Source organism: Zootoca vivipara, chromosome 6, assembly GCF_965207765.1.
Source record: "Zootoca vivipara chromosome 6, rZooViv2.hap1.1, whole genome shotgun sequence".
NCBI classification, from domain to species: domain Eukaryota; kingdom Metazoa; phylum Chordata; class Lepidosauria; order Squamata; family Lacertidae; genus Zootoca; species Zootoca vivipara.
The window spans coordinates 63155111-63180123 of NC_142589.1; the positions used below are offsets into that span (position 1 = coordinate 63155111).

The 25013-nt window shown below is 46.2% G+C and overlaps 1 protein-coding gene across 4 annotated transcripts in view; it reads right to left on the minus strand.

Annotated features, from left to right (window-relative positions):
* The window catches only part of SYTL1 (synaptotagmin like 1), a 33438-nt gene extending 12739 nt beyond the window's left edge, over window positions 1–20699 (minus strand). Inside the window, exons 1-7 of one of the 4 annotated variants that reach the window (XM_035120274.3) lie at window positions 20458–20679; window positions 20243–20290; window positions 8636–9033; window positions 6501–6649; window positions 5256–5355; window positions 2913–2961; window positions 1–64 (exon numbers count right to left, since the gene is read on the minus strand). In XM_035120274.3, the coding sequence (XP_034976165.3) occupies window positions 1–64; window positions 2913–2961; window positions 5256–5355; window positions 6501–6649; window positions 8636–8763 (490 nt within the window). In that variant the 5' untranslated portion in view covers window positions 8764–9033; window positions 20243–20290; window positions 20458–20679. Of the gene's footprint in view, window positions 65–2912; window positions 2962–5255; window positions 5356–6500; window positions 6650–8635; window positions 9034–20242; window positions 20291–20457 lie in introns of all 4 variants that reach the window. The other 3 variants (XM_088672390.1, XM_035120275.3, XM_060275761.2) reach the window with 3 other exon arrangements.
* Window positions 20700–25013: the final 4314 nt, after the last annotated feature.

The following is a 25013-nucleotide window of genomic DNA, read 5'->3' on the forward strand; positions in this document are numbered from 1 at the left end:
CTGGCTTGTTTTCAGGCATCTGCTCTGGGGACTGGATCACATCTTGCAGAGTCAAGTCAGCCATCTAAAAAGAAAGAAAGAGAGAGAGAGAGAGAGAGAGAGAGAGAGATAGAAGCCACAAGCTGGGTTTAATGGCTGCAAATGGTCTGATAATAGGAAATGTATTTGGATTCTTATCTGCCTATGCAAACAGCATCAATTATCTGCCTATGCAAACAGCATCATACCAAAATAAAAACTTAGTTGGTCTTTAAGGTGCTACGGAAGGAATTTTTTTCTATTCAGCATCAATTACTGTCACCCATCCCTCCAGAAAGCAGATCTGTGACACTCATGCCAAAGGAGCACAGATAATGATAGCACCTCAGACCTCCCAGGCAACCAATCTGTAGGTGAAAAACATTAAAAAAAAACAACTGTTGCCTTCTGCATTCAGAGTAATGCAAACAAAGACCAGCCTTCTCCTCCCTGTAGGTTTTAGGAAGCCTGGTTCTCAAAATGAGGAACTGGGTTGTTGTTTTTTAAAAGCATGTTCATTTTGAAGTTTCATTCAGGGAGCCAAATCTGTGCCTTGACATTTTCAGGAGCACCAACAGCTGGTGTCATTCTGTTGCCTGCTCCCCACTGACCTATTGGCAGGGTCAGGATGAGCTGGCATCAACAGACATCTACCAAGGGCCAGCCCCTGCAGGGCAGCCCTTTGCCAATCCCTGGAAATCCTCTCGTAGCATGAACACAGCATGGAGATGGAAGAATGCCAACCCCCACCCACCCCGCTTGTGCTCTTCCTCTGGGTGGCTGCGTGGGTGGGACACACAGAGAGAGGGCAAGAAAAGAGGCAGCGATGACCGCAGCCAAGAGGCGGTGAGCCGACTCAAGAGAAGGAGCACAGGCATATTTGCCCAAACATCCCTCCCCATGCTGTTGCCCACCTACAAACCGAACAAACCCTGGAGACCTCATTGCACATCAGGTTTAAGAGCCTGGTCACAACCACACCATATATTTAAAGCACACAGCTCCTTGTTAAAAAACCCTGGTTTTTTTGTTAAGGAGGCTGAAAGCTGTTAGGAGACCCCTATCCCCCACACAGAGCTACAATTCCCAGAGGCAATTCCTCTTCCCAGGAGAATCTGGGAATTGTAGCCCTGCGAAGGGAATAGGCGTGTCTCCTAAAACTCTCAGCATCCTTAACAAACAGCAACTCCCTGGATACTTTGGGGGAAGCTATGACTGTTAACTAGGGTTGCCAGACTCAATAGAGGACAGGACTTCTGTGCCTTTAATAGCCCTGCTCTCTTTTGAGTCTGGAAACCTTAAAGAGAAACCAGCAGACCCTCTGTTTAATTTCCAAGCAAAGGGTCTGCTGGTTTCTCTTGTAAGGTTTCCAGACTCAAAAGAGAGCAGGGCAATTAAAGGCACAGAAGTCCTGTCCTCTGTTGAGTCTGGCAACCCTATGGTTAACAGGTAATAAGAGCACTTTAAATATGTGGCCAAGGTATGGCGTTAGATTCAGCTGCCTTCTGAACATAGATGGGGAAATTTGGGCAGGGGGAACCACCGTGTCCTATTCCTCAGGCTGAAAAATGTGCAGGGCCAGCCCTGGAGGTGGGCATGCCCCCCCTCGCAATCTTCAAAAGCCTTCTGCAAGCTATCAGGTCATACCTTTGCCTCACATCCTTCTCCCTGCAGCCTGAAAGGCAAGGAGGGGCAGAAAGAGAGAGTGAAGCAGTGACAGAAGGAGGGAAAACAGATCCCACCCCTATTTTGGCTCTGGCTCTCTGGTCACAGATAATTATTTACACACACACACACACACACACAAAACACAACAACAACAGATAAAATAGATTTATTATTTGGGAAGCTCAAGCTGGCCTTTATCTCAAGCAGAAACTGCTGAGCTTGTGTCTAACCAATAGCAGAGACCACAGTTCAGTGGCAGCGACACACTTGCATGCAGGAAGCCCCAGGTTCAGCATTTGTCATCTCTTGCAAAAATGCTAAGACAAAAGGCCAGGGACCACAGCAGAACTTGGGAGACCAGCTACCAGTCAGAATAGACAGTGCTGTGCCAAACAGACCATCGGTCCGACTCAGGCGGCACACACACGTTCAAAAGCATGTTTTATTTTTCCTCTCAAGGAATCCTGGGAACTACAATCTGTTAAGAGTGCCGGGAACTTCAGGACTGTGAAGAGTAAACTACAATTTCCAGGATTCCTGCTGAGGTAGCGGGCAGAGCATGTGTTTCAAATAGGCTTTAAAGGCCTGGCTATCAAGAGCTGCTAGACAAGCTAGTTACCCCCTTGCCTCCAGACAGTATGCCAGTTGCTGGGGAACGTAAGTGGGAGAGGACAATATTGGCCACTGTGGAAAAAGTAGACAGGCCTTTGGTGCGACCCAGTATGACTCTCCTTATGTTCAAAATGTGCTAGGTGCTGCTCCAGGACTTTGTTTTGAAACACAACACAAGCCCCAATATCAAAACCCACTTGGAATGTTAGATGCCCTTCCATAAATGGGAAATGAGGAGAAGGCTTGTTGCGCAGCACTACAGCATCTGCCTTGTGGGCAGAAGGTCCCAGGTTCAATCTTTGGCATCTGCAGGTAGGGCTGGAAAAGACTTGTGGGGTCGTACCCAACTAAATTGAAATCAGAGTAGACCCCCTAGGATTAGCAGACCTAAATTAATCTTGTCCATTAGTTTCAATTGATCTACTCTGAGCGGGACTAACCTTTTGGTCTGAAAAGCTGGGCAGCTGCTGCCAGTCAGTGCAGACAGTACTGAACTAGATGGGCCAGTGGTGTAACACAGATTTCTATATTCCTATTTCCTCCTCCCCCCCCCCCCCCGCTGAATAGGTTTTGTTATCACAGTGAAGCTCACCCCACCAGCCAAGGGAACTCACCTGAGTCTCTTTAGACATGGATGGCTGAGGATCTGTCTCACTTGGGAGCCTATGAAGAAATGGAGAGATTTCTACTCTTTAGGTGAAAGCTCTCTGGTTCATAAAATTATTTTCTTCTTTCTCCAAGGAGCAAGTTCTGCACCCACCTCATGCGTTTGAAGCACACACCCCACACCCAAAAACTCCTAGGGTCTGTAGTTTGTTAACATTGCTGGGAATTGTAGCTCTTTGAGGGGTAAAGTACAGTTCCCAATATTCTTAGCCATGAATAAAAATACATTCAAATATAAACACATTTATGCATATAAAAGGATGCTGATAATTAACTTGGGAGTCATGCAGATCTCTGGTCTAACCCCCAATGCCAATCTCAGCTAATGCTCACTGACTTTCTGATGAACTTAGACCACAGCCTTATCACAAACACATTCCGCCAGTGCAGAAAGGAGATAAAGACATGTATTCAATCTTTGGTTTGCTAAACTCTATATTTCTTTGCAGGAATCTGCCCCCTGCTTACATACAGGCAAACAGCAGTCACTGTTGCCCTCTCCTTTTGCCCAGCAACTTGGCTAAACAATGCAATTCTAAATATGCCTACTCAGAAACAAGTCCTATTGAGGCTCATTCGCAGGTAAATTGGTTTAGGATTGCAGCCTCATCTTTGTAGCTACAAGATTCTATTAAGCCAGTGGTTCCCAAATTCCCCCATCTGCCCCCATGGACAACTTGAAAATTATTTAGGGTATTTTTTGTTGTTTAGTCATTTAGTCGTGTCCAACTCTTCGTGACCCCATGGACCAGAGCACGCCAGGCACTCCTGTCTTCCACTGCCTCCTGCAGTTTGGTCAAACTCATGTTCGTTAGCTTCGAGAACACTGTCCAACCATCTCTTCCTCTGTCGTCCCCTTCTCCTTGTGCCCTCCCCATCTTTCCCAACATCAGGGTCTTTTCCAGGGAGTCTTCTCTTCTCACGAGTTGGCCAAAGTATTGGAGCCTCAGCTTCACGACCTGTCCTCCCAGTGAGCACTCAGGGCTGATTTCCTTCAAAATGGATAGGTTTGATCTTCTTGCAGTCCATGGGACTCTCAAGAGTCTTAGGGTCTTAGCAGACCACTTAATGATTCTTCTGCCTGTTGTAGATGTGCAGTGCTAGATGCTGCATGACTTCCAGTTGTATTTTTATTGCTTCGTTTACTCCCTATATACTGTACGTTATTGTGTTACAGTTCAAATTCCACAGAATGCATGATGTAAAACATAAAACACAATGTAAGAAATAAAAGAAGCAACACGAATAGAATTAAAAATCAATATGAACCTTTGATGAGATGCAGGTGCCAACTCCTGTCTTCAATCTCAAATCCATAGACATGCCATGGACCACCTGAAGGAAGCTCACAGAGCAGTGGTGGTCCACAGACCACAGTTTTGGAACTCCTGTGTTAAATCATGGAGATGTTGGCCTGTCCAGATAATGCGCCCCCTCTAACATCATCTCCAACCAGCAGGGCCAAAAATCAGGAGTGATGGGAACTGTAATCCACCAACATCTGGAGGGCCAGAGGTTCCCCAGTCCTGTGCTAAAACACTGCCTCCTTTAAAAATATTTATCTTCTTTATCCACCTTGGTTATTTAGGGTTAAACGGTATGCTATGCTAACTGCTCGGCTATCAGACACATCAGGATATTTTTAAAACGTAACCCTAGGTGCAAAAGCCCCTCCAATTTTCATCAGGACCACAACCAGTAGGGAAGGGCGGTATAACCAGTGCTATTTTTTTCTAGAAAAAGAGGTGCCAAAACTTACCATGAACACCTCCCTTGTTCTCTTAGAATGGCCATGCCGCCCACCTGAGAGGTGACAGAACTGAGTTCCAGCGAGTTCCATAAAGTATAACCAGGCCCGGCTCTAGGTGTAGTCCTGGTGGCGCGGGGCCAGCAGGGGGGGTGCTGCGCACTGCGAGGGCAGGGGCGCCAGAGCAATCTCCGCGCCTCAGCGCCAGGGCGCCTGACCTGCTGGAGACGGCCCTGAGTATAACCCCTCTTCCCCAGCTGTGATCTTGACTAAAAATCACCCTTATGCTGCAATTTGACTTAAACCAAGCTGCTCTCATTATTTAATACTAAGGATTTGATTTTTTTTCCCCTCTAGGTCCCAGACATGACTGCTAGCCTGGCAGTTCACATAAGATGTCATTTGGCCCTCAGCTGATGCTATTCATCCTAAGAACAGTCACCAGCTTTTAGACTTTGGACCCTCTCTCCCGGAGGAGCCAACATTCCCTAATGAAAAGGCAAGGTCCCCTCGTCCACACACCCAAACTGCCCATGCTTCTCACCCATCCACTGCATCCGACACATTCTCCTCCTCCGCTGGGGGTTCACTGATCGCCTCCAGATCTCCTAAGCTGGCTCGTTGCTTTGGGTCCGGTTCACCTGCTTTGTGATAAGTAAAAGCTGTGTCTCTCTGAATGCTTCTTGTTGGAAGCTATGCGGGGGGGGGGGAGTGCTTCTGTGCTCGGGTCCTGCTTGCAGGCTTCCCACAGGCATCTGGGTGGCCACCGGGAGTTAGAGGATTCTGGACCAGATGGGCCATTGGCCTGATTCAGCACTGAGGGCCGCATTCCCTTCGGCGTGTGTGGGGTGGGGGACATGCAACTGGTGGGCAGGGCCAGGGGCAAAAGCAGGCAGGACAATGAATGTAAATTTTACCCTTGTATGGCAGGCTAGTTTCAACACACACCATCTCTATCCAAGCAAGCAAGAGGAGGTGTGTGTGTGTGTGTGTGTGTATGTGTGTGTACGTGCGCGCATATACATATAGACACACACATATACAAGGTGTGACCGGAAAGTTTGGTGAATGGTCACAGAAATCGGACAGCAAGAAATATTTGAACATACATACCTTACAGGCCTTCGAAGTAGGCCCCCTCTGATACAATGCACTGTTGACATCATTTGTAGAACTGTTGGAAACTTCTGTAAAAGTCCTATTTTTGTACTGCTTTCAGTTCCCTCGTCACAGCAGTTTGGATGTGTGAAATGTTGGAAAATCTGTGCCCTTTCAGAGCAGATTTCAGTTTTGGGATAAGAAAGAAATCTAGTGGGGCCAGATCGGGAGACCATTCACCGAACTTTCCAGTCACACCTTGTACATATTTGTGTGTGTGTGTATTCTAAACTGTTTTTATTAATGTGTTTTAATGTTGTAACATGCCCTGGATCTTAGGGTGAAGGGTGGGTAATAAATATATTATTATGATGATTATTATTATGTGTTCAAGGGCACATTCTAGCCAGGCAAAAATACTCAAGGAGAATGCAGAGCACAGCAAGTGAGGGGAGTGACTCAGGGAGATAGTATGTGACTGGAGAAAGTTCTGAGGGCCAGACAGAGGGGCCCAGAGGTTCTGCACCCCTGTTCTACAGCATCTGAAGGGCCACAGACTCCCCCACCCCACTTGTGGACTTAAATACAGCCACATCCCTTTTGCCCCTGGTTTAGAAGTGTGAGGAGAGAGATCAGCACTTTAGCACTGCAGGGATGGCAGCCAGGAAGAGGGGTCTCCTCTCTCCCTTACCTTTGGGCTTCTTCTTGCGACGGATGGAAGCCCGGACAATGTCTGAGCCAAAATGATTGTGCCGGTGCCGCTTTGAACGGACATCGCAGAACCAGTCCCCCGACAGGATCTTAAACCAGCTGGGATCCGAGACGGACTCGCGCAGTTTGCTTGAGGGAAGAAAGACAAGTGGGTAGGTGAGGATTGCTTCTCTAGAGCAGAATCTCAGGCTGCAATCTCCTAGCTAGGCACATTTTCGAATCCCCGCGACTCGGTCCCAGCTCCTGCCCACCTCACAGTTCGAAAGCACACAATGCAAGTAGATAAATAGGTACCACTCCGACGGGAAAGTAAACGGTGTTTCCGTGCGCTGCTCTTGCACTACATTTCAGAACCATTTCAGCTCAGAACCTTTTCTGAAAACCTTTTCCACGCAGGCAGCTGAGATAGGAATTCTTTCCAAACGTGCCTCATAAATTCCACGCCAAATGCCCACAAAGAGAGAATCCAGGGACTGAAATAGTTCATCCTCCACCTGCCCCCAACAATTCCTTCCTATATAGACAGAATCAAAGGATGCCTTATACGGAACCAGACCATTGGGCTCTCTAGCACAGTATTGTTTACACTGACTGGCAGCAGATCTCTGGGGTTTCAGGCAAGCGTTCCCTCCCAGCCCTACTTGGGGAATCTGGGGATTGAACCTGGGACCTTATGCATTTAAAACAAATGCTCTGCCACTGAGCCAGGGCCCCTCCCAGAATTTTTACTGACTCAGATGAATTATGGCTACGAAATGTAAATTACATTTGCTCCATTCCAGCTAAAGAAAGTGTGCTCCTTTGTTAACTGAACTCAGGTTAGGGGTGTGTGTGTGTGTGTGTGGAAAGTGGCAGAATACAAAATAAACCAGCCTAGCCAGTTTGTTTGGTGTTGCTTTTCAGCCAGTTGCCATAATAAGAGAGAGAGAGAGAGAGAGAGAGAGAGAGAGAGAGAGAGAGAGAGAGAGAGAGAGGTTATCGGCCAGTTATTTTCTCCTCAGCTGTATATCTTTCACTTTTTAGCAGAGCCCACTAAGTCTAGTTTTGTCCCCAGCCTCCACCCTGCAGAGTTCTTCAAGGGTATCATTGAGACTGTCAGTGCCACAAACCTGGAAAGGGAAGCAAGGCAGGTGGAGGCTTGCTGAGGGCAGACTGGGGTTGGTGGGGGGGGGGTTCTCAGGAAGAGCCACAGAAACTTGTCCTCGTCCTGTTTTTTGGTTAGCCTAACTCAGGGGTCAGCAAACGTTTTCACCAGGGGACCGGTCCACTGTCCCTCAGACCTTGTGGGGGGCCGGACTATGTTTTGAAAAAAATATATATGAAGGAATTCCTATGCCCCACAAATAACCCAGAGATGCATTTTAAATAAAAGGACACATTCTACTCATGTAAAAACATGCTGATTCCTGGACCGTCCGCGGGCTGGATTTAGAAGGCGATTGGGCCGCATCCGGCCCTCGGTCCTTAGTTTGGGGACCCCTGGCCTAAGTGATGCCATTTTGCTTCTCTGGAAAACTGCCTGCTTTAGAATTTAGGAGGGTGAGCCACAAATATGTGAAGACCAGATAACATTGCTAGGCGATTGTCAGGAAAACTTCCCTCTGCCAGGCAACTCTCCCCTTCAAGGTCTCCAGGCAGGGTGTCCTGTTTCGATCAGCGCAAGGAACCTCGACAGGGGGAAAGCCTATAAAAAGTATGAACAAAGGCTATTTGCGGCGGCTTCACCATCACAGTGGTGAGTGTGGCTTGCCCGCTCTGTTTTACTCAGCTGAATAAATTAGTGATTATGGGAATCTCCTCTGCCTACAGCAGGCACCCCCAAACTGCGGCCCTCCAGATGTTTTGGCCTACAACTCCCATGATCCCTAGCTAACAGGACCAGTGGTCGGGGAAGATGGGAATTGTAGTCCGAAACATCTGGAGGGCCGAAGTTTGGGGGTGCCTGGCCTACAGCATTTATTGGCTTTTCAGTGACCAAGGCAGCTTGGGCCCGATTAGCGGACCCCAACAGGTGCGGCAGTGCCCTAATGGACCAGTATCCACCAGCTGGTCCTGGTATAAGGAAGTCTCTGTGTTCATACATGTTGGGGCTGCCACCACAAAGCTGCCTCTCACCTGATGCGTCCTTCCTCCGACATCCGCAGCTGAGAGTCTCTCCGCAGCACTTCCGCAATGGCGTTCTGCTCCTCCTCAGTCAGAAAGCTGAGGTCCAGCAAGGAGTCCATGCCAATGTCTTGATCCATGGGGGTGGGGAGGAGAAGCACTCTGTGTGAGAGTCGCAAGCCAACTCCGCCAGGGTCTAAATGCTGCTCTTCTGAAAGGCCCTTCAGGTTTGGCCTGTCAGTACATCATCCTGCGACATGGAAGCGGGAGGTCCAGCCAGCAGGCCAGTATTATTACCCCACTCTTTGCCATAGGTACAGCAGTGGCTCTCAAGAAGCCTTCTAGGTAATGTTCCATGGAGACTACACTCCGTCCTGATTGACCATTTTGAGAGACAAGGCCACAACCAGCTGAAAGAGAAAGGCAGGAAAGACACAATTTTAATGCCAGAAGCTCATTCTCAAGCGGAACACATTGATGTCAATTTAAAAATCAGTTGAACCACCATGAATTGTTCCAAAGAACCTTGGGAACTGTAGTCGGCTGGGCCTCTGAGACTGCTGTCTAAGATCCATAGCCCTCCCCCCACAAAACTACAATTCCCAGAGTTCCCTGAGAGAAGAGGGAATGACGAACAAGACCGTTCTACATCTGTGCTATGAATGTACCAAAACTAAAGGGTTTGTTTCCCATTACCAAGTACTGCTTTTGAGGAGAATGTCTCCCCAGGTGATTCCTGAGAAGAAATCTGTTGACACAGATTCCTTGTCCTTATTTTTAAATGCCCCTTTGTACAACACCCTCCCATCATTATGGTCATGGGTCAAGGGTGGGAGCAATTGCAGCCCAAAGCATCTCTTCAAGAAACTGCTTCAGGAGTTCAGCTGTACACTGGCGGGAAATGCTTCTACAGCCAGAACATGGGAAGCATCTGAATAACAATGCTTCTGGATTATGGTTTTTCAAAGGAAAGCCGAACAGTGGACATGGAAGAATTAGACACAGCAGGGGTACTACGACAAGTCATCCAATCCCAACTGTGTTTACGGAGAAAGAGACACAGCTAGAGTAGAAACAAGTCACGCTTGCAGTGCATCTGTGCTGCATCCCGAAGAAAGATCCTGCAATGGAAGAGAAACGCAGATGGAGTGCCCTAAAGCAGGACACTTTGCAACAGCTTCTGTGCAACTCAAGGGATGCAATTCAAGCAGACTGAGCTCAGGCCTTGCTTGTGCTTTACATTTAAAGCTGTAACATACCACTCTAAACAGTCGTTCTATGGATTTGCATTTTGTTGTAATTTTATGATGTTTTAGGATTTTTTAAAAAAAATCTCGTAAACTATTTTGAATTCCTCCCCTATATTTTAAGTAGTCTATTCAATTCAGTTCTCAATTAAAGGCAAACCTAGCTAATTTGCACTTTCCAATACAATTTGCAAGGGAAACACTTTGTAATTCACACTTCTCCAAATTTTGTACTCCAGTAATGTGTACAAAATACATATACTAAAGTAAACTGTGCATACCTGTTAGTGAAAATGAACAATAAGAATGCACGATACTAGGGGAAATAATTCTGCCTCGGGCACCAAAGTACCTTGGACAGGATCTATATATATTCCAGATGTGTACCCCTGTTAGCTTATACCAGTCAAAAGATAAAAGGTGCATTTTAGAGGCTGAGAAGAAAAAGGCAAAAACCAAAAGAAAATGCTACAATAATCCGGATGTGGGTTTCACATTCCTGTTGCCTTGAGTTCTTGCTTTGTCAGCGTGCTATTGTGCAGGATGCCTCAACCTGCCACTTTCTTGGTCCACTTCCTGTATCTGATGAAACAGCCCCTGAGCGACAAAAGTTCATGTCTCAATCATCTGGAAGAGGCATTTTTACTCGAGTCATAGTAACATAGCCTCTTCACTTGCCCTGACCACCCCTTCTGAACTTAATGTTATCCAGTACTGAAATCCCATGTTAAATACAGAAATCAAGCATTCAGCGATTACTTCAAAAGTATTCAAATATTCAAGAGAGAGAAAGGAAGAAATACACTGGTGACAATTCAGCACCCAAACATGTAGACGAGACGATAATCCTGCCATCCAGAAAAAATTACAGGGAGTTTGTACCTTTTCAGTGGGATGCAAACATTTGTACAACAAACACCTTCTGCTACCCCCAACCCACAAAACAGAGGGCAAATCAGAAAACCCAGTTTGACAGATCACAGGATGTGATGTGGTTTGTGCCATTATCTATAGCAGACAATGTGAACACCCAGATTAGTTTAAAACACGAAAAGAAGAGCGCTGCTGGATCGGGCCAAACACCCATTTAGACCAACATTAGCCATTCAGATGGACATGGGAAGCCCACAAGTAGATTATACGAGGCAATGGCTCCCCAGTAACTGCCATTCAGAGCCATGTCGCTTTTGATCCTGGGTGTTGTAGGTACTTACTTACACAGCCACAACTTTGCATGGCTGGGTGGGAAATAAATAAATAAATGCAGAGCGGAGGAAACCCATTCTCGGTTTATTTATTCCCATTACATCTGTGCAAAAGCTGTGATGGCTCTGGCTGCATCCCAGAGCCCTCGTACCGCCTTCCCAGAGCCAAAAATCTGCACTAAAATGCTGGTTAATTTTCATGAGGGATTAAATATATATGTATATTATTATGCAAATTTCTGCAGCATGTGGAGAACTTAATTTAAGACTGGAAAGAGGAAAAACAGAGAGAAACAAAATTGAGACATCCTTCCATCCCTAGGGCTGTGTGAAAAATGGCTTCTCTCTGCCCATCCTGAATCTCCCACCATTCCGCTTTATTAGGTGACCCTCAGCTCAGGTGTTATGAAAGTAGGATTACTTTTATGGTCACATTCAATTTCTTCCCACATTTGGGGCATAAGCGATTCCTAAGCCTAGAGTAGGCGTGAAGGCCCAATTTTATACCCCAAGATCTGCATTCTTTCCTGAGCAACCTTTTGGGAGGCACATGTGGGAGGGGCCAGAGGCAAAAGTCGGTGGAGCAACTAATGCAACTTTTACCTTTGTACAATGGGCTAGGCCCACCCCCCGCCTCTTTCTAGACAAGCAAGAGGGCCAGGGAGAGGTGCGGCTTGGAAAGTTCCAGGGGCCAGATGGAGAGGTCAGGAGGGCCACATTCAGTCCTGGGCCTGTCCCCAGGAAAGCTGGGCAAGCTTTGCCAGACCGCTACCACTTCTTCAGTCCCTCGCAGACACATGCCCTCCCCCTTCATTTTCAGCCTAGCCCTTGCCCAAGTCCAGGATGGAACTCTGGGGCATTCCTCCTTGCAAACACACAATTGCTCCCACCCTTGACCCATGACCATGCGTCCGGGAGAGATTTCAATGGGCTTTTCCTTTTCCTTTTTTACAGCCACCTGAAGTTTACTTGGGCATTTCGGGCAAGTTCTTGCTGCGATGAATCACACCCTGCACAAACACAGCCTCTCCCTCCACACACACACACACACACACACACACACAGACTCAGCTCACAGCTTCCAGTCTCCTGCTCCCTTTCCACATCTCCTCTCCGGTTCAGGTTCAAGCCCAAGACACGGTTAAACATTGCTTGTTATTTAAAGAGCTTTCAGGCACTAAACAAAAAGGTATGTCCATGTTCCAACTTTTGCCTCACTGCTTAGCAGGTGATCACAAAGACATTGCGGCAGGTGTTTCCTATTAAGGGGCCATGTCGGGGGGGGGGGGGGGGAAACCTCTGTTAATTACTAAACCTGCCCATTTCAAAATCACTTTGGTCAAGAATGCCAAGATACAAAGATTCTGATCATTTGTAGCATAGGCTACAATCTGTAGAATCTGTAGTGTAGCAGTGGGTCGGTTATGGTGAGATGCAAGGAAGTACAGATCCGGGATTTTTTTCCAGAGCAGGAGCAAGGATATCATCTGATGAAGCACCAGGGTAATGGACAGCCCCCCACCCCTTGCCTCAGGGATCGATGAAGGGAAAAGTCGATACCTTCACAGTGCAGCAACACTTTCTAAAACGTGGGTTGTAGAATGGGGACGGGAGTGGGGAATTTGGTGCAGAAAAAAATGTCTTGGGTCAGGCCAGCACTCATTGTTTGCAATGGGTGGCAATAAATTACAGGGGTGTGCAATATTGCCTCCTGGATATTTCTTACTGAATCACAGGAACAGAGTATAAACTGGCAGCATTGTTTTATTACTGTAGGTTATTTACAGAGATGAGAAACCTTTTTCAGCACGAGGGCCACATTCCCTTCTGCACAATCTTCTGAGGGCCACATGCAAAAGTGGGCGGAGCAATAAATGCGAATGTTTCCTTTGCCCTGTAGGCTATAGTCTACATACACTCCCACCCCAGGGCCACTGAGGGGTGTGGCCAGTGGAGAAGAAAATGTGATTGGGGAAGAGTTCCAAGGGCCACATAGCCCTGAGGTTCCACACCCCTGGCCCTGGGTTATATCAACCAACCACATTTTATCTAAGACTACGTCACCTTCCCTGGCCCCCATCCACCTCCTCTAGTCTGGACAGCCGGCAATCTAGTTTCTAGCTTCCTCCTGAAGCTTGTGTTGGGAAAGTTATGGTGCATTCTTGGGCAACTGGATGGAGGAAGGTTGCATAAGAAACAGGCAGAAACATCATTATCTCCAGGATGAGGCAACCAGCTTGTTTGACAAAAAAGAAGCCAGTCTTGGTTGGTTTTCCCTCGCCCAAAACTTCTGCCAAAGCTCTCTCAAACAGAGACAGGGTTCATTGGAGAGCTGTGGCTCCTAATACCAGAGGGTAGTGGGCAATACATGGTGGTTCAGGAGACAGCCTGGTTGCACCTGATGAGTAAGGGGTGGGGCAGACACGTTTATTCCATTTTTATAAAGCAGCCTTCGAAATTATTTCCACTCCCTCAGGTTATTACCATGTGCCAGGTGCAGAGAGAGCATCAAATAATGACAGATCAGGGGAAACCTTCTGTTGTTGTCTTTTGGCTTCTGTATGTTCCATCTGAACTTTTCTTCAGCCTGAGGGCCACATCTCTAATACATAACCTTTGGGGGGCCACATTCCAGTGGTCGGTGAGTCCAGAGGAAAAGAAGGGAAGGGGCAGAGATAAAAGCGGGCAGAGCAATGGGTGAGACTCTTATCTATGCACCAAGCTGAGCAAAAAATCAATTTCTGCAAGCAGAACTCAGCCAAGCCACAGGGATTATCACAGGTCAGGGCCACATCCCAGCCAGGTGAAAGAACTCAATGAAGGGCACAGAGTAGGGCCAGTAGGGCTTGGAGAGAGTCCTGAGTTCCAGATAGACAGTCCTAGAGGGCCACATTCGGCCCCCTGACCAGAGGCTCCCAACCCCTCTGTTAAAAGACACACTGTGGGCTAAACACACCCAGCTCCTTCAACTGTTTTTCTCTCTGCCCCTGCAACTCATAGGCCACCAGAAGTGCCTTGCCCCGCCAAGGAACAAGGAAACAGATCTCTACTCCAGCCCAGGGATCCAGCCCGGGATTTGTCTAGCGCTCTTCCCAGAAAATCAACATTCAACTCTGAACCAGCCCAGCTCAGCCTGCTTTCCACCCTGAGGGACTCATTCCCCTGGGACAGGAAGAGGGAATTCCCTATTTCCCTCCCCCACCCTGTGTTAACAAGTGCCCTACAGGCAGATTGGCGGCTGTCAGGCTGTTTTGCAGGCTTCATCCCCAGCCATCTGCAAAAGAGATCCAACCCTTCTCTCCCATGATCTTCTCCCCACTCCCTTCAGGAGTGTGCAGTTTGCAGCAGGTCTCAACTTGTCCTCCCCAATCCATCTGAATCATATTCAGCCAAAAACCTGGCAGCAGCCATTCCATGAGGGTGCAGCAGAGGAAGGAAGAAAAGAGATGCAGCAGGGCCACCTTATAGGCACAGCTCAGAGTCTAGCGTAGGGATGCGGGTGGCACTGTGGTCTAAACCACAGAGCGTAGGGTTTGCCGATCGGAAGGTCGGTGGTTCAAATCCACACGACGGGGTGAACTCCCCGTTGCTCTGTCCCAGCTCCTGCCCACCTAGCAGTTCGAAAGCATGTCAAGTGCAAGTAGATAAATAGGTACCACTCCGACGGAAAGGTAAACGGCGTTTCTGTGCGCTGCTCTGGTTCACCAGAAGCGGCTTAGTCATGCTGGCCACATGACCCAGAAGCTGTCTGCAGACAAATGCCGGCTCCCTCGGCCTATAGAGCGAGATGAGCACCGCAACCCCAGAGTCATCCACGACTGGACCTAATGGTCAGGGGTACCTTCACCTTTAAGAGTCTAGCACCTTTTGTGCCTCCTGCCCTGAATTGCTTCACTCTAGCTGTTCATTAGAACAACTTGCAACTAATAACTTTGCTTCGCTCGCCCCCAACCCTCTTTTCTCCTAAACCATTTTCCTTCAGTGCTGTGTCTTTTTTAAATTGCAAACCTGAGGGCAGGGACTGTCATTTATTGATTGCTTGATGATTTGTAAGCCTCTCTAAACCACTCTTAGGCCTTAAGCTATTTTCTTGTTTTAAAGAAATAAAATCACACCAGGCATCCATTTTGCTCATTAAACTCAAGATATCTTTTAAACGGCAGCATGAACAGTTCTTGCAGTTTCTTGTCTTTCCAATCCTAAATCCAACTTGCCACATTTCTTCAGCAATATATTCATTTATTTATTTTAAATCCCCATGAAAATTTGTCAGCATTTTAGCCTATCTCCTGATATACACATTTGCATATACAATTGTGACTGATACACACATTGCAAGCAGCCCACCCCCGCCCGCCCCTAATATAAGACATTTTTCTTTGCAAGTTATTTTCATGGTGTTATGAGAATTATAAGGTCTAAGATCTAAGATATAAAATAAATGTACCAAGCAAACACATACATAAATATATAAACCACATGTCTGAAACAGTACAGGAAAAAAGTCCCAAAACCATTTTGTCTCTCCCAATTGACCTCAAATGTTTCTCTTTGCTCACAAATCCTGCCTTAAACCTACAAAAGGACAACCTACAAATGGACTCTACTGTATATGGGCTCTTGGGTACCCCATAAGGGAAAAGGAGTTTTTTTCTTTTAAAAATGGCCAAGTAGGGGATTTGAACCCTGGTCTCCCAGGTCCTAGTCCTGCACTCTAACCACTACACCACAATGGCTCATCAATTTTCCTTTCCTAAAAATTCAGGAGTGATTAATAGGCTGTATACACTGAAGTCTATCCTACGATGGGGTTTATGACGTATAGTTTATGTGCATGGTGACAAACCGCTGCTGTTGAAGTGAGATCAAATGCAGAGGTTCCCTATCCTTCTTGCACCGTGGCACAAAGGTGGGTGGTAAAGTGATTTTTTTGGGGGGGGGAGGCATTGTCACTAGGTACCCCTGATTGTATCCCTGTGAGGGTGACAGAGGTCTGCCAACAACTTGCAGCACCCTTAACAAATGACAGTTCACAGGTTTATTATTATTTGGGGGGGGAGCTATGGCTGTTTTAAAGTGATATAATACGGCTTTAAAAGCGTAATGCAGATTAGGCCTAAATCCTGCCCCCCCCCAAGATCAAAAGGCCTATTGGCAGATAAGTGGATGTTACCTTAAATCTTAACTGGATATGTTTGTGTGTATTCTGGAATTGCTGCAACTCAAACACATTTCTTTTCTTGTTTTTGTTACCTTTGCAAATATTTTTTTAAAGAATTCAAACACATTAAAGTAACATTTTATATCTTGATAGGCACTTAAGAGATGAACGGCAGCAGCTCAGCATTTTTGTGTTTAGACAACCAAGAAAGAACCAGCTTAGACAAGGCCTGGATGTTGCCATGTGATTTAGAAACAAGAAGCTGTTATGCTAGAAAGGCATCATTGTTCTATATAATATGGCAGGCATCCCCAAACTGCGGCCCTCCAGATGTTTTGGCCTACAACTCCCATGATCCCTAGCTAACAGGACCAGTGGTCAGGGATGATGGGGATTGTAGTCCAAAACATCTGGAGGGCCGAAGTTTGGGGATGCCTGTAATATGGCATTGAAATCAATGTGATACCACTTTCAACAGTCATGGCTACAATTCCCAATCAACTTCACAGTGAACTATGGGAATTGTAGCTCTGTGAGGGGAATATGGGCCTCCTAACAACTCCCAGCACCCTTAACAAACTAAAACTCCCAAGATTCTTTTCAGGAAGCCATGACTATTTAAAGTGGTATCCTAGTGCTTTAAATGTATGGTGTGAATGTGGCAAAGGCCAAACATGTTTTGGAGCATTGCTTTTCACTACCTCAGTGTTTTTCAAACTTGGGTCCTGTCCAGCTGTTGTTGGACTACAACTCCCATCATTCCTGACAACCAGTTCTGCTAGCTAGGGATGGTGGGAGTTGTAGTCCAACAACAGCTGGGGTCCCAAGTTTGAAAAACACTGAGGTAGTTAAAAGCAGCGCTCCAAATTTCACAGTGACAGAAGTCATGACTGTTCAGGAAGAAACCAACAACTCCAGTGTACATACATGCTTTTAGGTTTATAAAACACCTGCAGTCCAAGTGTTACAATTCAGCAACCAGTAGTCCCAGACAATCAGCAAATACAGTCATACTTCTGGTTACATTTGCTGCGGGCTGCGTATTTTTGGCTTAAGAACATGGCAGACCCGGAAGGGTTTACTTCTGGGTTCCACCGTGCGCGCATGCGCAGAAGCATTCAGCGCGCTTTGCGCATGTGCAGAAGCGCTCTATCGGTGCTTTGTGCATGTGCGGAAGCACAGCTCTGGATATGTACTTTTCGAGGTGAGAATGGCACCCCAGAATGCATCAAGTACGTATCCAGAGGTACCACTGTATTAGGGCTCATCCAGACTTCCGTTTGCCCTGCCATTTTCCTTGTAGGGAATTCCACTGCTTACTGCGAAATCAGAGCAAATGTCAATTGGGTTTTTCTGAGCAAAGCAGTGGGGCAAACGGAAAACTGCTAGGACCTGGGCCTAGAAATATTGGGAGATGCAGGAAAGCGCTCAGACCTATGCTTACTCATCACATGACAAGCGGAAGTGTGGGCAATTATAGAATCGTAAAGTTGGAAGGGACCCTGCGGATCACCTAGTCTGACCTCCTGCGATGCAGGAATATGCAGTTGTCCCGTACAGTGAATCGAACCTGCAACTTTGGCCTTATCAGCACCACGCTTTAACCAACTGAGCTAAGTAGGCTCCCTCAGTCTCAAATTATCGCAGTCCCATAAGCATCCCTTGAAGGCAAAGATGACTACTGTCTTGAGGAAACTGCCAGAAACAAACTCAAGGACCAGAGTTCTTCTGAAGAACTAGGACCTTTACAGACACAAACAAACAAACATGCTTCCTCCTCACACAAGGACAAGGAACCAATGTGGCTGAGGTCTTACCACACTCCTAAATAGGTTCAGGTTGTGGTTCTATTTCTGTCTCCGATGGAAACAAGAGAGAGGTGCTCAGCCACTATTGTGGGTGGGATAGAGGAAAATAAGCAGTATACAGTTCACAGAATACAGAGGAGCACAGCAGAAACAAAAAACAACCAGATGCACAAGCTGATCAAACTTTTGCAAATAGCCCCGTGACACACTGAAAGCACTTATGAAACTCCACCTGTTGGACACACAGGTACACCTTAGCTAAACAGAGAACACCCTCAGCCATATATGCATTTATATACAGCACACACCCCACACAAATGAGCTCAGGGTATTAAACATGAGGATTGCCAACTTTAATTGGATTAATCAATAAAAAATTAGTTGATTAACAGATAAAGGCCAATCTTAATTGGAGGGTCTGCAAGTTAAGGGTGCCCTTGTTTAGTTTCTGAGGCTATCAAAACAGGGAACGAGACAAGAAAAATGTTAAAAGGAGAACATTCTTCCCAAATACAGGCAGTACTGTAGTTGTTGCTTTAAGACAGCTCACGTCCCTCCAAATTCCGACTAACCTAAGGAGAAGGAACCTAGTGCTGTTTGACCCCATTGCACTTTCCTTTATCTATCTGCATCCTTTGACATGCACCCAACTCTGGAGTGGGACACTACGGTCACCATTTTTAACAGCTCATGGAACCTGGTCAAACAGTTGCACATTTTGTGAGGAAAAAACATTACTGTCCATGAGCATCTTGTTTCAGAACAAAGAGGGTTAATTAAACTCCATGTTTAATTCCCTTCTAGGGATAGATGAATCTGTCAAATTTGGATTCTTTCATGCTCTCATTTTTACCAACCTCAAGTTCAGTTCACCCTGTTTCTGTACCAATTAGCCATTTCCCCCACAAAAATCTGCACAAAATCCATATGCATTTTCCCATCAATGTCTCCTAAAATATGCAGTTTGGTGCACAATTTTACCCAATGTAAACTTTTTGCTAACCTTTCCCTCTAATGCAGAGCAGTTTCGTACATCATTTTCACCAATCTGTGCATTTTTTTTTGGTTTGGCAAACTGCACTACAGTACATAAATTCAGAGAAGTACGGTATGTATTTTGAAGGACAGCTGTGCCTTCAGCCCTCTTTACTGGCTCAGGAATTGCAAATCAGGTAGCTTTGTATGAAAATGCAAGCCGAACAAAATGCTCCTGTTTTCACCAGCTGCTAAAAGCACAGGGATCTTGCATACAAAGGGATGGATGGCGCACCAACTGCCAGTTCACTGCCTTTGCTGTTTTTATTGGGGTCGCACATGTGTCACCTCTGGGACAGCAGTGCACTTTGGTAATTTTAGACTCTAGAGCCAATGGTCTCCTGGCTGGGGCCAGGGGAGCTTTAAATAGTAATGTGCATTCCTTCAGTTACGGTACTTCAAAATGGTTACATAGGAAGCTGCCTTACACTGAGTCAGTCCAACAGTCCATTTAGCTCAGTGCTCTCTGCACAGGCAGACAGCTGCTCTTGAGGATTTCAGACTGGGAGGCCCAAGACATTCTTCCCCTTGACTTCAGAGGCTACAATTGTAAAATTGGCCCTGTTGTGATTGGAGACCCTCCTGCTCCTTCTGCTCAGGTGGGGGCTCTGCACTTTTGCCCCACCCTGGCAGCACCACTAGCTCTGAGGTGCCTGGGGACCCCCTTAGGAGACCCCCTCTTTCAGTGGGACTCCATCCCTTGGGAGTCGGGTCTGCAAACCAACCGTTCTTTCACACAAACACCCCCTGCCCCGCCAATCTTCTTGGGTGCTCCATGTGAAGGGGGAAGTGTGGCGGCTCTGGGGTGGGGAAACCAGTCCTCCAACCTTTGCTTGCAGGAAGGCCAGGTGGGTGTTCCAGTTAGTAGCACCTTAGAGACCAACTAAGTTTGTCATTGGTATGAGCTTTCGTGTGCAGAAGGGTCCCTCAGCATGCAGAGTGAGCAGGGGGGGCTCCCGGAAACACAAGAAAGCTGCCTCACCACATTTTGAAACCAGTGAAGTCAAGTAACAAGGGGGCCCCACCTTTCACCAAAAAAAGCCCATTAAATCCAGAGCCTAAAGTGACTGAAATTGCACCGCGGACATAGCATATGCACACTGCAGCTCTCGAGCAACCAGCATGGATGGGCAAGCGGCTATCACACACAAATATATACGTACGCTTTCTTCCAGGCACTCCCCAAACAGGTATTCGCAGCTGAACAGGATCTGGGAGACGCAGAGACAAGCAGAAACTTGAGAGCCAAACCAACTCCGCAGCATATTACACAGTTCCTTCCCTCCCGGATCCTGCCTCAGCTCTCCCATATGCTCCTGCTGAGCCTCACGCCCAAAGCGTTTGCCAACAGGAAAGGAAAAGGAGGAAGTCATGTTACCTGCCCAGGTGGGGTCCCTACCCTGCAAGACCCAGCCGGCCAGAGGGAGGTGGGGTGCGCGCGACTGAGTGTCACTGTGGCAGCAGAAGGATCCTGGGGGAGCTAGCAAAGCAGAAGTTTGATCTCTTGAGTTATCCCCACTTTCCTCTTCCTCCTCTGCCTGCCTTGTACTTTCTCAATGCAGCTCAGAAACAGCCCAAGCAGGAGAGCTAAGGCTGAGTCAAGCGCAGAGAGAGAGAGAGGAGGAAACACCTACCCACAAGGCTGGCGGGAAAGCCGGGCCTGGAACCAAAGCTGCTGCCTGGGCCGGAGTGGACTGCCTGGATCGAGCCACTGAAGACTGACATTTGGAGCTGTCTAAGGAGCCGAGCTGGTGGGTCGGGTGTCCATGCAAAAAGTGGCTTGGAACTCATAAGGAGGGGGAGGAATTTGATTCAGTCCACATGTAAAAGTGAACCGGCCTAATTCACATTTTCCAAAACAATACATGAGCAGAAGCCATCTCTCAAAATCTGCTTTTTGCAGTGCCATTCGCTAACCAAGAAATGCATACAAAAATGCATGTACCGGTACTAAGGTAAAGTGTGCATATCGACCCAGTGTGGTGTAGTGGTTAAGAGCGGTAGACTTGTAATCTGGGGAACCGGGTTCAAGTCTCGGCTCCTCCACATGCAGCTGCTGGGTGACCTTGGCCAATCACACTTCTCTGAAGTCTCTCAGCCCCACCCACCTCACAAAGTGTCTGTTGTGGGGGAGGAAGGGAAAGGAGAATGTTAGCCGCTTTGAGACTCCTTCGGGTAGTGATAAAGCAGGATATCAAATGCAAACACTTCTTCTCTTCTTCTATTAGTGAAAATAACATAAAGCTCTATTAGGGGAAATTGCTTTGTAAAAGTGCATACAGTACATTTGGCAAAATTGCATAGAAAAATGTGTATATCAGGAGAAATTCACACAAAAATGCTGCTGTGTTTTCATGAGGACATTTCAAAATAATAATAATTGCTGATGTGGAAATGTGGAGAACATAAATTCAAATTGGAAAATTGAAAAGCCAAGAGACACCAACAGATATCCAATCTCTCAACTTCAGTTTCTTATGCTCCCATTCTTCAGCTCAGTTTGCCGCATGTCTACACCAGTTTGTGATTTTTTTCATATTTATAACAAAATTTTATTTACAAATGTTGATTATCACAAACATTTGTAATCTGTATGCAGTCTGCATATTTACAATAAAGCAAAGGCACTATGTGGTTGAATATTGTCCTGATGTTTGATGAACAAATAAGAACTTGTCTACTGTATTATGTTAAATTTGACACTCTGATAGTTCATATTTATCAAATCAATCTATCATTGATGGAGTACTATTTTTGCTATACATATTTTTGCAATGTGTGGTTGTTGTTTTTTTTAAGTTCTCATGAAAATCTGTTAGCATTTTATTGCAAAATTTCCCTATATACTTTTTCCCCCAAGCAAATTTCCCAGATACATTTTTGTACATACCTGTAGTTCTCACCAGTATTCTTTCCCCTAATATACATGTTTTATTTGGAGAACTGGAGAATTTCTAAAGATAAATGCTTTTTCATTCATGTCTTGTTTTGGGATGTGTGAATTAGGTAGGGTTCACTTTAAAATGTGAGAGGAACTGAGTTCCTCCCTCAGCCCCATTTGGGCATAGAGAAGACAGCTGGATCTCACAGCAACTGACCTGTGGTTACAAGATTTTAATCTTCTTCTCCAACTCTCAGAGGAAAGTGTAAAGTCTCAGAGTGAGGGGCCAGAATAGTACCCCCCACCCTTTATTTCTCAACACTATCACCTCTCACATTTCCTCTGAGGAGCTCAAGAGTGGCAGACTCAAGAGTCACCTTATTTTATCCTACCCTGCAAAGTAGGTTAAATTGGGGACATGTGAGTGGCCCAAGCCCCAAGGTGACCTACTGACCTTTGTAGCTGAGCAAGGATTTGAACTTGAGATTCCAAGTCCAGCACTCTAATCACTAACACCACTAACACCAGGGTTTGCCAGACTTTAGGGGCCTGTGAACCAATTTGCAAACCAGAGTAACTGTTGAAAGCACCACACACAAACCCACAGAGCCAAGCAGGCATTGCAACCTATTCTGTTGGCCTCATTCAAGCCTGACAATTTCAGATAAGGAACTGATGATCAGACAATAAGGTTTGGACTACCCAAATCAGAGGTAGTCCGCATCTCCTCTATGAGAAAGCATTGCATTGTGTTCAGTCCAATGCTTTCCTTAGGTGCAAGACACTGTCAAGGGCCCCCTGCCAAGAAATATCCAAAATATGTAGGAACTCGGGCTACATCACTGGGGCAGGAGCAAAATAGATCAGGAACTACTGGTAGATCTCTGGGGGATTTGCTGTGGCAACAACAAAACCTCCCCCTGAAATTATACTGCTAGAATGAGTAAAGCTGGGAGGAAGGACCTGATCAGGAACAGATATTTGGATGGAAGGACTGTGATCTCACCTCAGTTCCATTGTTGTTGTTTAGTCGGTTAGTTGTGTCCGACTTTTCGTGACCCCCTGGACTAGAGCACGCCAGGCACTCCTGTCTTCCACTGCCTCCCGCAGTTTGATCAGACTCATGTTCGTAGCTTCAAGAACACTGTCCAACCATCTCGTCCTCTGTCGTCCCCTTCTCCTTGTGCCCTCAATCTTTCCCCAAATCGGGGTCTTTTCCAGGGAGTCTTCTCTTCTCATGAGGTGGCCAAGGTCTTGGAGCCTCAGCTTCACGATCTGTCCTTCCAGTGAGCACTCAGGGCTGATTTCCTTCAGAATGGATAGGTTTGATCTTCTTGCAGTCCATGGGACTCTCAAGAGTCTCCTCCAGCACCATAATTCAAAAGCATCAATTCTTCGGCGATTAGCCTTCTTTATGGTCCAGCTCTCACTTCCATACATCACTACTGGTTGCATTACTCGAAACAAATTCCCAGCCTCCAAAATCTTTAAGTGCATGCCTTTTGTACCTAGCTCCAGTTAGGAGTGTGTGGTAGAAAACAAAGTCGATCCTGCCAGCTGGAAGGCTGTTCACCTCTGCATTAGGAGGTAAGCATTGAATCACATCAAAGCATGCCTTCTGCTTTTGACAATTTTTAGCCACTAGAGGGAAGCCTTGAACTGTTCTGTAGGTATCAAGAAGTTACAGTGTTTGGTCACCTTCTTAGAGCATCCTCCTGCATCCCCTAGAAAGGGCAGCTGAGGGTGCCTGGAGCTTCAAACAAAGTGGAATTTCTGAAGTGTCAAGTTTGGGGAGCTGGGTAGTATGCAAAGCTGCATTTTTAACACTTAATAGCTACTTAACTGTGCAGTATTCTGCATGTCTGCCCAGAACTAATTGCACTGAGTTCAATGGAACTTGTTCCCTGGTAATTCCATCAAGCTGCCTGAATGGGAGAGATAGGAAGCAGGGCTCATTCCATCAGCTCTGCTCCAGGACCAGCTCCTCCAGGCACCTCCTAGCCCTGAACTGTTTCCCTGCCAGCTGGCCGTTCAAAGAAATACTATTTGACCATTTGTTGTCTGGGTTTGCTTTTTCCCATATGTGCCATTTCTTCTGCAGTGAAACACTGGTTGAGTTTTAATTCAATTCAATTTTAGATTTCATTTTGTGTGTGTGTGTGTGTGTGTGTGTGTGTGTGTGTGTGTGTGTCATAACAGTTAATTGTTTGTAACCAATTGCATTTACTATTTGTACCCTTCTGAAAATTGTTGTTTAAGCTTAAGGGTGTTAATTTTTTGGGGAAAATAAATAAAACATTTGTTTACATTAGTCTCTCTCTCTCTCTCTCTCTGTGTGTGTGTGTGTGTGTGTGTGTGTGTGTGTATTTTGATGTTTTCTTTTACATCTTAGCAGAGGAGCTTGTAAAATTCTGGTGGTTTAAAATGAATTGCCAAGGACCACGTGAAAGAACTGTGAATTGAACAGGAATGGAATTAATTCCTTTTTGAAGGGGGTGAACTGGAGGGAGAGTGTTGGAACAAATTCCTTTTTTAAAACACACTTTTCAAGTGCTGGAAATAGGGTATAGGTATGCAATCCTATAAACAAGGACACGGGTGGCGCTGTGGTCCAAACCACTGAGCTTAGGCCTTGCCAATCGGAAGGTCGGCAGTTCGAATCCCTGTGACAGGGTTGTAGCAGGGGCCCAAAGGGCCACAATTAAGGTGATAATGTAAAGCTCTATAAATCTTGGAATATGCTTATATTAGAAGAGTTATGGTAACCTGATGCTTTAAGAAACTGATGATTCAGCAAGAAGCCTTCCCACTGGGAAAGAAGGTCAGCTAATACGCAAATCACAAAGATATAATTCATAAGCTAGAACATAAGTTGTTACATGGTACACGTAACACAGGTTCCCAACACGCATATTAACTCACAACGTAACATATTACTGAGAATCAAGACTTAGTTAGCAATGTTTATTGCACATGCGTCTTAAACTACAATGAGGTAATGATGGACATGTGTATTGAATTGAAATGATGTAATGTTAAATATGATTGGTTAA